The sequence below is a fragment of the Trichinella spiralis genome (assembly GCF_000181795.1).
Source record: "Trichinella spiralis strain ISS 195 chromosome Unknown Scfld6, whole genome shotgun sequence".
Classification (NCBI taxonomy): Eukaryota; Metazoa; Nematoda; class Enoplea; order Trichinellida; family Trichinellidae; genus Trichinella; species Trichinella spiralis.
In genome coordinates this window covers 1,493,259-1,506,056 of record NW_003526945.1, presented here as the reverse complement: position 1 = coordinate 1,506,056, position 12,798 = coordinate 1,493,259, and the positions used below count along the sequence as shown (strand labels likewise).

Genomic DNA, 12,798 nt, shown 5'->3' with positions numbered 1-12,798 from the left:
AAAATATATATATATTAAAATAATTCAAAATTTAAAAAACAAGAATCCGTGCCTGTCAAATCGATAAGATTATTCCATCTAATGGACAAAGATTGCATTTCCGCACGAATTGCACTAATGTGACTGTCGACCGAACCGTCTTGCAATAAGCATTCTACAACGTGCAATAGCCTTTTGACGGCAGATTCAAATTTTTTCAAAAATTGCACTTTCTCCTAAAATAAAACCACGTCATAATTAAGTTGGACTGCATTGTTTGTTTTGTTTATTTTCATTAAAATGTATCTTACTTTCAAATTATCTAAAGCCTCTTTGCTAGAAACACGAGATTCGGCAAACTGAAATTTAATAAAGCATGTCGCATATTCGAGCCATTCATTCAAAGAACTAAGCATTTCGCGTAAATCCGGTGCAGACATCTTCTCAACATCGGTCAGCAAAACATTTAAATTTAAAGCTACAAATCAAGAAAAAAAAATATATATGTTATTCAATAATTGTATATCTTCATCAAATTGTACTGATATTTGAAGATATTGTCGACCATGTCACTTGACCGGATCGAATTCGAGACAACCGATCATTAGCGGCGCCTGCTTCGACTGAACTTTTCCTATCCGAATCAGCACAACTGCCATCATCCTCCTACAATGGAATAAATATTATTGCGATCACCAATACAATTGAATAGAAATTTTCAATCAATGCAAATTTTGTCAATTCTTACTGTAGCATGACTACAGCCTTGCAGATCGTATATGTCCCTCAATCGATTTGATTCTTCATCTGAAATGAAAAAGAAACCAATTATTTTTATGAAACAAATTTTAAAAAAATGTAAAAAATGAAAATAAAATTCACCCATGTTGAACAGCAACAACGCGAGTGTTATTCGATTCGTAAGTGCAACAATAATATTCACACTCTCACTGGCGCACTTATTATACACGTGAAAATTCACCAAGCATTCAAAAAAGCTCAACAGATCGCTTCAAAGCGACACACCTTTTTCAAATGTATATATATACATACACTCGATGCATGCTAAAAGATGTTGCTTCTTTTTTTTGCTTTTATTAAAAACAATTTTTAATAGCCAACCGTCAAGCAGCAATTGCTGCTTTGATGATGACTTGTCGTAGACTTCAAATAAAATTAAAAAACCTAACAAAAGGCTCATCGTTTCCTATTGATGCATCATTGAACAATACGACCATTGACGATCGTGTATTTGTAGGAAAAATAAAACTGTACGAACAACATTTACAAAGCACTAAAACTGCCTCAATTCGCCTGTATGATTCTCATTCAACAGCATGATAAGGAAAATAAATAAAATAAAATTTATAAAATATTACAATGCATCATCGTTACATGGATGCGTGAAATTGGTTGAAAATTACAATAATGGAACGGAAAAAAGTTTAGTTTGAATAAACAAGCGGAACAGTTCTGCTTGAAGCATTCAAAGTTATAATTGGAAAAATTAAAAAATAACGGAATAAATAATAGCATGAATGAAGTCGTCAGAGCAACGTTTGATAAAAATAAAAAAGAAAAAAGAATGCAATTGCGTCCTTTTTTCCTTCAAGCAAACGTAGCTGACGTGCAAAAAGTAGAACAAATTTTTAAAATTAACAAACATCTGTCATGAAATGAAAATACTTTCAATGAAAATACAAAATTTAACAATTGTCGAATAATGAATGAATTCAGGGAATATTTTTTAAATATCAATTTAAACTCTATAATATGCAGTTGAAACAACAACTCCAATTAAAAAGTCCAAATCAATATTTTTTTTTGAAAATTATCAAAAATATCCCATAAGATAATAATAATAATTAATCAAAAATGCTTGCTTACCAGTCAAATGGTGTTGGAATTGTGCCAAGGATTGTTTGTGCGCCGGCAGCGAGATTCTACGCTGCTGTTGTTTGGCTTCGGAAGAGACGGTTTTCTCCTCTTTGTCAAGTTGACGTAAATGCTTGCTGGCGGCTAAGAACATGCCTGCAGTCGTCGAATCGAAATACAGCCAAATCCGAGTAGAATTATTATGAAATTATTAATTAATTTTTTATCTGCTTCAAATCTTCACGTCTTGCTTGGTTATTTTCTTCTTCTTCTTCTTTGGCTGCACAAAACGATCCCTATAAATCTACTGTAGAATAAAATGGAACAATGTTTGAAAATCGACAGCCCGCATATTTCCCTACTAACCGCTGTAATTTTCGCTAGAATTTCGTCGTTGTGTGGCCAGCAATAAGCAATGGAAAGGATCTTCTGCTCTTGCCGCTGCCTTGTTGACCAAGCAAGCAATGTCGCTCGCCGTTATTGCTATCAAACTTCCAAGCAATAAAAATTCGTCATACATATATATAGATATATATATACGTTTTAATTGACACGGACAGCTGCAACGTTGTTTTCAGCAACTTCCGCTAATTTCCCAGTTGTTCAGGTGACGCCAAGTTCCCAATGCTTTTGCTCTTTTGCTTCACTCAATTTAATTTATTATTATTATTCCCAAAGCTGTTTTCTCTTCTTGGCACTGAAATGAATCACACGTCCATGGTTAAGCGCAAAGTGCGTGTGTTTTCGTCTCTGGCACCGACTTGACAACTTCTTCGGCTACAACTCTAAACATGGTTAAAATATCGTTTACCACAAGGGCGATACACAGCTCTTGTCTCTCACTATGCAAATGATACACCTGAAAAATAAAATCATTATTATTTAATCACAGATACAACATTATCTTTCTGTTTTACTTCATCATTCATTCATTCACAATGCCAGCTATTGAATCTTTTGCTGCAAGCCAACTCCGACATACTTCATATTTCGTACGTTTTCTAATAAAAAAGAAAATGATCATTTGTTTGAAATAAGAAAAGTAACTTCCGCCAATGGTGACGGCGTTAACGTTGAGAAAAATTGCTTTTGTTTTTTTTTTTATAAATATTACATCATCATCATCCTCGTCTGTCTACTTGTAATACTGTAAAATTTAAATTTCACTTCTGTTACTGTAAGAAGAAAAGTTATTCTCCACTTCTTTTCCCATTACATAATTTGTCTAACGTAAAATGATTGCCAAATTGAACAACAAACAAAAATCATTGCAAGCGATCGAGCAAATATTACACGTATCAGTTCGAATTTTGAGCCTGAAAAGTTTTTTTTCCACATGATGAATAATGACGACGGACCACTGATTCATTGCAAGGAAATATGTACAAATCTTCTGAGGTCAATCAATAAATCGCGCTTGATAAAAATGCAAATTTTTGAAATAACGCTACGTTGATAATGCTAATAAAATTACCATGCTGCACATCATCATAACAACAATGATGCAACCAAATTTGCAAAAGATGTGCAACAAAATATATTCAAAGGGAACGGATATTTTTTTTAACCAAACGTACGTTCATAATAAATAATTGAAACTAATAAATTTTAATTTTTTCGATAATTAAGATGAATATAGTATGGCAATGATTAGTAGATAATTACAGAATTAAATTTACTTTATTAATTATTGAAAATATATTAAAACTTGTTAAAAAAAAATAAATCACAAAGTGACAAAAACAAAAATATAAAATATTAATGTTAAAATGAGAAGAATTATGTTTAAATATTTTTGACAAGATAAAAATTTTCTCTCTTTCTCAAAAATAACGCTCAATGTGATCAGCAAACGAAAGAGAAATGAATCCCAACTGATGGATGGAAAAGTGAAGAACAATGCAAATTTATTTCCAACATAAATTACGACAAAACATCATTTTGTGCAGATGCTCAAGTAGTATAAATCAAAAAAATTTCGACTAATAAACAACACAAAACGCTCAATATTGTAGATTTATAAATATTCCCATTTTGAACAGCACAATCAGTCAGTTCTTAACATTCTATTTTTGGACTGTCACACATTTCCGAAACGATTATTTTTGCTAATATGCCTGACAACTGCAATGTATAATGGATATTTTTAATGCAGAGGCATGTGTCCACCTACTCGAAACGATAGCATCTGCAATGTTGGATTGATGACGGTTCAACAAACTACTTTTTCTTCTTTGAAGATTAACATCTTTCACCACACTAGCATGCCAAGGTGAAAAAATATTCATTTAAACCCACAATTGTCATATGTATAAAATTGCAAACTTTCAATTTTTTCAAAAAAAAAATATATATAACAATACTTTAATGATGATATCTCAATGCTTGTGTATGTGTGTGTATTCTATGGATTTCAGCTTAAAAACTTATGATGAAATCACAATAATAATACATATGGTGCGATTAAGCAATAATGCAAATGCAATTTGTGGAACACTATTTGCGAAAGCACGTCATGCCACAAGCTATTCTCCTTCGGGACATTTATAAATCACTCCAACCAAGTCATAAATTTTAGTAAAAATGGTTTACCATTAAAACTGGTAAATAAATAAATAAATAAATAAATGTTATTCTTCAAATTTTCTAAAATAAACAGATAAAACGTGACTTCTGTGCTCTTTTATTGCTATCAGTGAATGAATGAAATATGGAATAGCAAATCAGTAACATTAATTAAAAACACATTTTGCAAATATCACCAAAAGCGCATCTCTTCAAAATTGCATTGCAAAAATTGAAACAGTTATTGCTGCTTGACTGTTGGCAGAAACAGCAATCAATAGAGCATAGTCATAGTTTTCATTTGTGTGTAATACGAGTTAGCCAGTGCTCATAAAGCTGAACATTCACAATGCCGACAAATAAATAAGTGGATATTTTTTTTGCTTTGCAAATATCTACCTACCTATATGCTAACATGACAAATGACATGACATGATATAAACACTAAAAACTATAAAACAGTTGTTATTCATAGTCCAAACTTTGATTTCTTCCTCCGTGTGTGTGTGTGTGTGTGTGTGTGTGTGTGTGTGTGTGTGTGTTTACATCACATTTCACAAGTTTACACTGTATATACTTTTTCTCTATTTTCTCAATTATGAAAAGTATTCTGTATTCTAACATGGGAACATTATATTTCTGTGTAAAAAAAAACAAAAAACACAACATTGAAGTATTTCGATCATGAGTTTTCAGTGAAAATTTTAAAATGAAACAGTTGAAAAACAAAACTGCTCATTGCTCGAAAAAGCATCCCTCGACTTTCGGCATTTGAGACGTGTGAATATTCAATTTGTAAAAAAATAATTTTTTCCACAAACTTTTGAACCCCTTTATCAAGAAAAAAACGTCAACTTCATCAGTTGGAATAGTGCATAAACAAAAAATAGGAATTCAAATTATTCTGCGTAGACAAATTCGACTTTTTCTCAAAAGATGATAAATTTCCAGATGAAAAATTAAAAATAGAAAAAGAACAAACACTCTTCTATTATGATAAAATATGAAAAAAAATGTTTCATCTGCTTTTTGGGAAAATTTGTCCAACTAACTACAAATAAATTACATTGCATATATACATGTGTGTGTAGGTGTGTGCAAATTTTTGTTCATCAATAACAACTGATGCAAAATGATAGTTTGCTGTTCGGAATGTTCGGCATTAGCTTCACTGTGAAGGTCGGTGTGACTGGAATGCGTGGGTGGGTCGGTGGCTCAGTGGAGAGGATCGAGGCCATCACGGAAAAAGGTCATTATGAAATGCCGGCTGACAATGCGTGTTTGCAGAAAAAAAGAGCCAATAAAATTCTGATGGTGGCGCAACCAATGAATGGACGTTTCGCTGTACAGGGATTGTCCAGCGATCCCCAAAACTGTCTCAGTCGTCAGCCATTCAGAATTTAGTCTGATCAGTATACTGTAACAACTAGCCAACTGATTCGACCAAAGATGGAGGCGGCGCTTGGTTGGCTGTGCATCTCTTTGTTCGATTGCATCTTACCAGAGAGTGGGTCTTCATTCGAAGTTGACGACACTCTCGCTCTCTCTCTCTTTCTCTGTCTCTCGCTCTGCAATAGCAGAACGTGATCAGTTTTGGTGATCTGATTTTCTTCAGTTGAAAAAACAAGTACCAATACGATGCACTTGTCAGCTCACAACTGACAACAGAACTTTCGTCTTCTTCTTTTACTTCACTCAATTTCCACAATTCATTCTGCTTTGTTGCTTATTTTTATGTTAATTAGCAATGAAAATGCGAAAAAATACAATTTCCTCCTTTTGCAGAACATTGCAACATGCTCAATGAATGAATGATAATGCATTTGTCCAAGAAGTCTGCAGACGTACGTCTGAAGCAACTGCGCGTATCTTCGTCCAACGATGCATTTCCACCCGAGTCTCGAACACGCGCCACGCACAGAGAAGCATTAATTCAAATCAAGCAAAGCCTACAGCCATATCACAACAGCAACGCATCACCATCATCAGTTCATCAAAATGTTTGCACTAGTGCAAATTCACAAAGTACAGTGGTTCAATCTACTCCAACCAAAACAACACCTTCAACATCTGCCAAATCTGACATTGCAACTGTCAGTTTGCAAGAGTCAGCAATGCTCGACTATTTAGTTAATATGGGATTCGATAAGGTAAGAACGTTTAGTTTCAACAAACAAGAAGAAGCAGATTTTAATTTAAAAGTGATTCCGCTTTCTGGATTCCCTAAACTGACCATCTAACTCTCCTTATACGTAGATTAAACTGAACAACTAAGCCGAAACTGCAACTATATATATATATATATATATATATATATATACTATTATTTCTTTTTTCCATTTTTGCTTGCCTTACATAGATGCGGCTTTACAATTTTGACGTGCAATCTATCGTTGAGCACACTGTTTGACAGATTTTGATGCTCCTTTTGACAACACAGTATTTCTGACTTAAATTCGCTAATAATAATAATAATAATAATTGCGTGCACTATTTTAGACTTGTGTGATAAATTTGTCCGATGAAACGTTTTGCAATATTTGATAATGTTTTGCAAATTTTATAAACTGTTCGCAAAAGCAACTTTCTCTAGTACAGAAAGTACTTACAGATCGGTAGTTAATCATAAAAGAGGAAACTTTTCACGGGATTGAAATCTGATTTTAGCATTTGCTAAACAATCATTATGGAAATTGAAATATTTCAATCAGACCGATTTGATTGATTGATTCAATTTGATAATAATAATAATAATAACCAAATTTTATAATTACTTCACAAGAAATAAAATTCAACAGAACAAAAGATAACAAATAAAAAATGTACATATTTTAACAAGCCTACGTGTCAAATTTTGCAGCTAAATAAAGAGAATGCAAAGTGCAAGTCGCGTCATTTTGCCATTCTGCTAAAATTTCAGACGATTACATCAAATTTGCACAGTTCATTTTTAAATAAACTGAAAAAGCACGCACCTTATTCATCTTCAGTAACGCTTAATTATTATGAAGATATTCTATTCTATTCTATTCTATTGAACGAAAACACTTTAATTGCAACTAAGCTTAGCTGAACTCTGATTTATCATTAATTAAATGAAAAAAATTGCTGTTAAAATTGTTTATGCGCTTGAAATTTACATATTTCAAATTTATAATACCCAATCGACATGATGATTCTGAAATAGCAAGCTCACGTTGATGATGAAAAAGCAATAATCTCATCCTTGATGCAGTAGTGATATGCTAGACAAGATGAATGTTATAAGATTTAACAATGAAAGAAAACAGCTATCTTCATTTTAAAATGATAAAACTGTGATTGGCATTTCAGGATGCTGCTTGGTATGCGCTCAAGCTCACACGTTTTCGCAGTATGAATCATGCCGTCGACATCCTGCTGAAGACCAACAGCCCGCATGTTTTTCGTGCTGATAAAGATTACTGTAAGAAACATTTTACAGACCAAAAACAAAATATGTTCAACTACATTACAGAGAAAAGAAAAAATACACCACCCCATCAGCTCTTTCATAATATATCTTGCTATCTTTTTATAATCTGCATCGAATGCAAGTTGAGAATATTTGAGAAGTCAGAGGGGAAAAAATCAGACACTGTACAAAATAATCCAAGCAGTTTACAGTAGAAAAACATTTCAATTTGAAATTATACATTCGTTCAATTTATTTCCTTACTATAATAGAAGAGTGTTGAGTTTTTTGTCGAAAATGTGCTCGCTCTGCTTCACTTTATAATTATTATAATAACGATACTTGAAATGGATAAAGTGATTAAATTCCAATTAAACACGAATAACCTTTTCATGGAAGAATTAAACTAAGTCAGCTGGTGAAATGAACCACAGCAGGTGATGCAATTTTCATCTTTTAAAAATTTACTTTTCCAAGTAGCTCTTCGGCAAGATGTCAGTTTTATCAGCGTATTTATAACTGTAAACTGGTAGTCAAATTGCAACCTGGTTACATTAATTGCACTAGTGAAATGCATGTCAAACAAGCTTTGTCATTTCGGTGTCATCTTATGATATTTTCAGTGTCAAAAAAGTACAGATATGAAAGTCTACCCGGTGATCAAATTGATGAATGCTCCAACGGTGCGGTGCACCGCGGTCTGACATTTGGTCATCATCATTCCACACCACCTCCAACGTATGACCAACGAAACACTCCTGCACAATTCATGTCACAAGCAACATCAAAAAATGTTCACAACAATTCTCAAGCAAAGTTCTCTGCTGCAGATTTCGACTTTTCTCAGATTATTCGCAACACAGCAGCCCAATATTTCAATTTACTTCAACATAATTGTCGAGTACGTATCAGTCTACAGATATTTCACAAAATGCAGTGTGACTTGTTTTCTTTTTAAATTTTTTGTTCAGGCTGAAACATATGCAATGAGCGATCAGCTTGGTCTAAATGCACAACATCAGCGAATTAGCACTACTACTGCTGCTGCTGATAATGATAATGACAATAATAATAATAGTGCACCATTTCAGAAATGCAAAATATGCAATCATGCAACAGAAAGCATATGCACCCAAAAAGCGTTTTCTCCAGAACTTTTCTCCAATAATGAATTAATTCGCTTGAAAAAGTGTCAAATACAATCAGCCACAAAAGATCAGACAACTACAAGAGTCAACTTAAAACCTGCCGTTGGTAAATTTACCTGATATTAAAAGCTGTACAGATAAATTTCAAACAATGACGTTTAAATTTGTTTTTCAGAACGTACTGGAGAATTTTTAGAAATGAGATACCGAAAAAATACCCCTTTGAACATTCATAAAAGTCGACTTCATCTTGCAGAGCATCGATCAACTGCAACAAATCATAATGAAGATTACAAAAGGCGGAATAATTGTATATATACAGTTGAAGACAGTGGAAAAAATATGCCGAATATTCAAAATCGATTTGATGAAATGTGCAAAACGCACGTACAATACAAGGATAATTCAAAGTCGCTTTCTGATCCATATTACATAGAAAATTTGTGTCGCCGAGTGAATGATGTTCTTTGTCAAGCTAAAGTTGATCAGCCGAACAGAAGAGAAGAACCATATGCACAATATCAATCAACAACGTTCAACAAACCGTATACAAGCATCAAACCGCTCGCTGAAGAACCACCACCACCACCACCTGATTATGCTTCTTCAATACCATCATCATCATCATCATCACTTGTAAATAATAGATGTCGTGATCAACAAGCAGAACAACAAAGAGCAGTTCAAAATGAATACACTACAGTGATTCGTTCAACATCTCCACTTCCAGATTTGACCGACAAACAGATTCAAGATATTATTATAACACCAGAGAATTCACGAGTAATTCGTCCGTGCACACCGCAGGCTTTTCGATTCTACATGGAACAGCACGTTGAAAACGTGCTGAAAATGTACAAAGAAAGAGTGAATCGTCAAATGCAGGTGAAATAATATATTTTAACATTTTTGAAATTCCGAAAAAAAAAGAAAAAGAACATTTTCCATAAAATTCTTAGCTAGAAAAAGAGATGGTTCGGGCAAATTTTTCCTCAAAACTCCAATGTCAGCTTCGCAAATTGTTGACTCAAAAAGAATCGTGGTATTTGCGTTTAAAACGACAAAAAATGAACTCTTCAATGTTCGAAAAGATAAAAATCATCGGCGTCGGTGCGTTCGGTGAAGTGACTTTAGTGAGAAAAGTACGAAAGCTGAATTTATGCAAATGCTCATATCACATCTTGTTCAAGCAGACATTTTCTTCTTCTTCTTCTTCTTTTTTAACTTTTCAACAGCAATTCACAATGTTCACCATTCACATGCATGTTTAACGTTATGCACTTCTTCCTTTTTTTTACAAAAGGAAAAATAATACGAATCCACTAATGTTAAAGTAAGCGCATGATGTGATATCATATTTATTTCGAATTTGCATTTAGAAAGACACCAATACACTGTTTGCCATGAAAGTGTTGCGCAAACTGGACGTAATCAAGCGTAATCAGGCAGCTCACGTGAAAGCTGAAAGGGATATTTTATCCAAAGCTGATAATGAATGGGTAGTGAAACTCTACTACAGCTTTCAAGATAAAGACTCGCTCTTCTTCATAATGGAATATATTCCTGGAGGCGATATGATGGCATTGCTAATAAAAAAAGGAATATTCGAAGAAAGCTTAGCTAGGTAGACAGAAAAGATATTATCCAATTAAATTTCTAATTATACACACACACACACACACACACATACACACACAGAGAGAAAAAAATAAGAACTTTTCAGATTTTACATTGCTGAACTTGTATGCGCCATACAAAGTGTTCACAAACTGGGCTTCATTCACCGCGATATTAAACCAGACAATATTCTCATCGATCGAAATGGGCACATCAAACTAACCGATTTTGGATTATGCACTGGACTGAGATGGACTCATGATTGGAAATATTACGCTGAAGAACCTACTATTCCAGGTTTTTGTGCTCAATTGAAACTTTCAAATAAATTTGCTAAAATGAAATCTTTCTTCATGCTACACAGGGCACAGCCATCAAGACTCGTTTGACCTCTTGAAGCAACAAGAGCCGCATTCACAGTACAAAGTTTTACATTATCGTAATCAAAAGAAACGCTGTCAGGCACATTCTTTAGTCGGAACCCCAAATTACATCGCCCCAGAAGTTCTGCTGAGAACTGGTAAGTGCATCAGTCACAACTACTACCGATCATATACATCCGTTCTATTTACAAGGACATACTCAACTGTGCGATTGGTGGTCAGTTGGAGTCATTTTGTTTGAAATGGTAGTTGGACATCCACCATTCCTTGCTAATACATCTGAAGAAACACAAGCCAAAGTATACTGCTCAACTGAGTAGTAATGATAGATTTGAAAAAAAAAACAATATAAAACTGATGAGAAGATGAAGAAAGAAATACAAAATTCCAATATAACAGCAATAACTAGCGGATAACAAAATGAATTTGCATATGAATGCTATAAATGATGTTATCAAATGTTCATAGTTTTCACATTTAGGTCATCGATTGGCGTAATTCATTGCAAATACCCCCAGAAGCAAAGCTTTCGGCTGTTGCAAAGGATTTGATTGTAAAATTATGTTGCTCTCAAGAATATCGACTTGGAAAAGAAAACGATGCACAAGATATCAAAAGTCATCCCTTTTTCGAAGTAAGATTACTTCATGTTTGAAAATTAATTGATGAAATTTCAAGTGATATCTATCTATCTACCACCTATCTATTTGCAGGGAATTAACTGGAACAATTTGAGAAAAACAAAAGCACCTTACCGTCCTCAACTTTTGGGTGATACAGATACGTCAAATTTTGATCCAGTTGAACCACGCCCACAGTCTTCAAATTCGGAAATGTCACCAAACGTCAGCGATCATGCGTTTTACGAGTTCACTTTTAGACGGTTTTTCGACAGCGATGGTTATGGTTGTCCAACTTTGAGACCAAACAAATCCAAAAAGCTTCTTCTTAGCTACAATGCAAAACCAAATGTGAATATCTTAAAAGTCAATCCTACTGAAATGGAAGAAAATAGCACCAATATGGTTAAAAAACCGAATGAAACGAAATCAGCAGCTTCTCATACAGTCGATACATGTGCAAATAACACTAACAAATCGCCTGGTGAAAACAAAACCCTTCATCATCTACCATCTTCCCCTGGTGATGCAAACATTCTCCGAATTTCCATGATTCAATCTGAAAACGGTGAAATTTCTGTCCAAAATTCTAACGGTCAACAACTGCAAATCGAAGCACAGAAACCTTCAACGTCACCAGTGAATTCATCTTCTAAAACTGATAAAAAAACACACCAAATTCATTTTTTATAAAACAATAAGTGTTGTTATTTGAAACAAAAATCACACCACTATTTTAATCTCTATTGTGCAATTGCAATACTGAAAATTAAGATTAAATTTCTGCTTACTTTTTTACAATGTGTAAAACGTAAAAATTCACAGTTTAGTGAAATTATTACTATCTATATGTATATATATAGGTATATTTGTAATATTTCACATCACTCGATGCCACCACAAACTTTTATTACTCCAAAATAAACCAGAACCGCTCTTCTGAAAATAGAAAAAAAATACCCAGATAGCAAAATCAACAGTATTCAATATTCCCAATTTTTGTTGTGAAATTTCAAAACTACATATAACTAGCTAGCTAGCTAGCTAACTAACTAACTAGCGAGTCAATTTCAAATGCATGTCGCCGTACACTTCATCAATACGAGCAACAAATGGCCACACTTTCCTCGCCGACCATTCCTGTAGAATAAATTATAAAAATAAAAATAATTCAAAAA

The 12,798-nt window shown here is 33.6% G+C and overlaps 5 protein-coding genes across 5 annotated transcripts; 2 read left to right on the top strand and 3 right to left on the bottom strand.

Moving 5' to 3' along the window:
• Positions 1 to 14: 14 nt before the first annotated feature.
• On the bottom strand, positions 15 to 2,008 carry Tsp_08039 (hypothetical protein). Its single transcript, XM_003373393.1, has 6 exons — positions 1,867 to 2,008; positions 1,102 to 1,143; positions 728 to 786; positions 522 to 645; positions 291 to 457; positions 15 to 215 (listed from the first exon to the last, which is right to left on the bottom strand). The coding sequence occupies exons 1-6, from the start codon at positions 2,006 to 2,008 to the stop codon at positions 15 to 17; spliced, it is 735 nt and encodes a 244-aa protein (XP_003373441.1).
• Positions 2,009 to 2,575: 567 nt separating this feature from the next.
• Tsp_08038 (hypothetical protein) lies at positions 2,576 to 4,042 on the bottom strand. The gene is made up of 2 exons (XM_003373392.1): positions 4,028 to 4,042; positions 2,576 to 2,713 (listed from the first exon to the last, which is right to left on the bottom strand). The coding sequence occupies exons 1-2, from the start codon at positions 4,040 to 4,042 to the stop codon at positions 2,576 to 2,578; spliced, it is 153 nt and encodes a 50-aa protein (XP_003373440.1).
• Positions 4,043 to 6,236: 2,194 nt separating this feature from the next.
• Tsp_08037 (conserved hypothetical protein) lies at positions 6,237 to 6,659 on the top strand. The gene has a single exon (XM_003373391.1). It carries the CDS (start codon positions 6,237 to 6,239, stop codon positions 6,657 to 6,659), a length of 423 nt encoding a protein of 140 aa, XP_003373439.1.
• A 30-nt stretch (positions 6,660 to 6,689) lies between these two features.
• Tsp_08036 (hypothetical protein) lies at positions 6,690 to 7,839 on the bottom strand. Its single transcript, XM_003373390.1, has 4 exons — positions 7,708 to 7,839; positions 7,560 to 7,664; positions 6,775 to 6,868; positions 6,690 to 6,700 (listed from the first exon to the last, which is right to left on the bottom strand). Exons 1-4 carry the CDS (start codon positions 7,837 to 7,839, stop codon positions 6,690 to 6,692), a joined length of 342 nt encoding a protein of 113 aa, XP_003373438.1.
• A 584-nt stretch (positions 7,840 to 8,423) lies between these two features.
• Positions 8,424 to 12,313, top strand: Tsp_08035 (putative kinase domain protein). The gene is given in 10 exon segments (XM_003373389.1): positions 8,424 to 8,753; positions 8,824 to 9,106; positions 9,176 to 9,885; positions 9,960 to 10,133; positions 10,380 to 10,624; positions 10,724 to 10,914; positions 10,982 to 11,137; positions 11,151 to 11,299; positions 11,482 to 11,634; positions 11,714 to 12,313. 10 exon segments carry the CDS (start codon positions 8,424 to 8,426, stop codon positions 12,311 to 12,313), a joined length of 2,991 nt encoding a protein of 996 aa, XP_003373437.1.
• The last annotated feature ends 485 nt before the right edge of the window (positions 12,314 to 12,798 follow it).

Coding starts and splice junctions, on each gene's coding strand:
- Tsp_08036 (XM_003373390.1), bottom strand. CDS start 7,839: ATGCGGGCTGTTGGTCTTCAGCAGGATGTCGACGGCATGATTCATACT. Junction 7,665..7,707: donor ATTTTAAAATGAAGATAGCT/GTTTTCTTTCAT, acceptor CATCTTGTCTAG/CATATCACTACTGCATCAAG. Junction 6,869..7,559: donor GTATTATAAATTTGAAATAT/GTAAATTTCAAG, acceptor AGCGAATTTAAG/TCAGAAATACTGTGTTGTCA.
- Tsp_08037 (XM_003373391.1), top strand. CDS start 6,237: ATGCATTTGTCCAAGAAGTCTGCAGACGTACGTCTGAAGCAACTGCGC.
- Tsp_08035 (XM_003373389.1), top strand. CDS start 8,424: ATGCATGTCAAACAAGCTTTGTCATTTCGGTGTCATCTTATGATATTT. Junction 8,754..8,823: donor TACTTCAACATAATTGTCGA/GTACGTATCAGT, acceptor TTTTTTGTTCAG/GCTGAAACATATGCAATGAG. Junction 10,625..10,723: donor TTCGAAGAAAGCTTAGCTAG/GTAGACAGAAAA, acceptor AGAACTTTTCAG/ATTTTACATTGCTGAACTTG.
- Tsp_08039 (XM_003373393.1), bottom strand. CDS start 2,008: ATGTTCTTAGCCGCCAGCAAGCATTTACGTCAACTTGACAAAGAGGAG. Junction 646..727: donor AAGGCTGTAGTCATGCTACA/GTAAGAATTGAC, acceptor ATTCCATTGTAG/GAGGATGATGGCAGTTGTGC. Junction 458..521: donor GACAATATCTTCAAATATCA/GTACAATTTGAT, acceptor CTTGATTTGTAG/CTTTAAATTTAAATGTTTTG.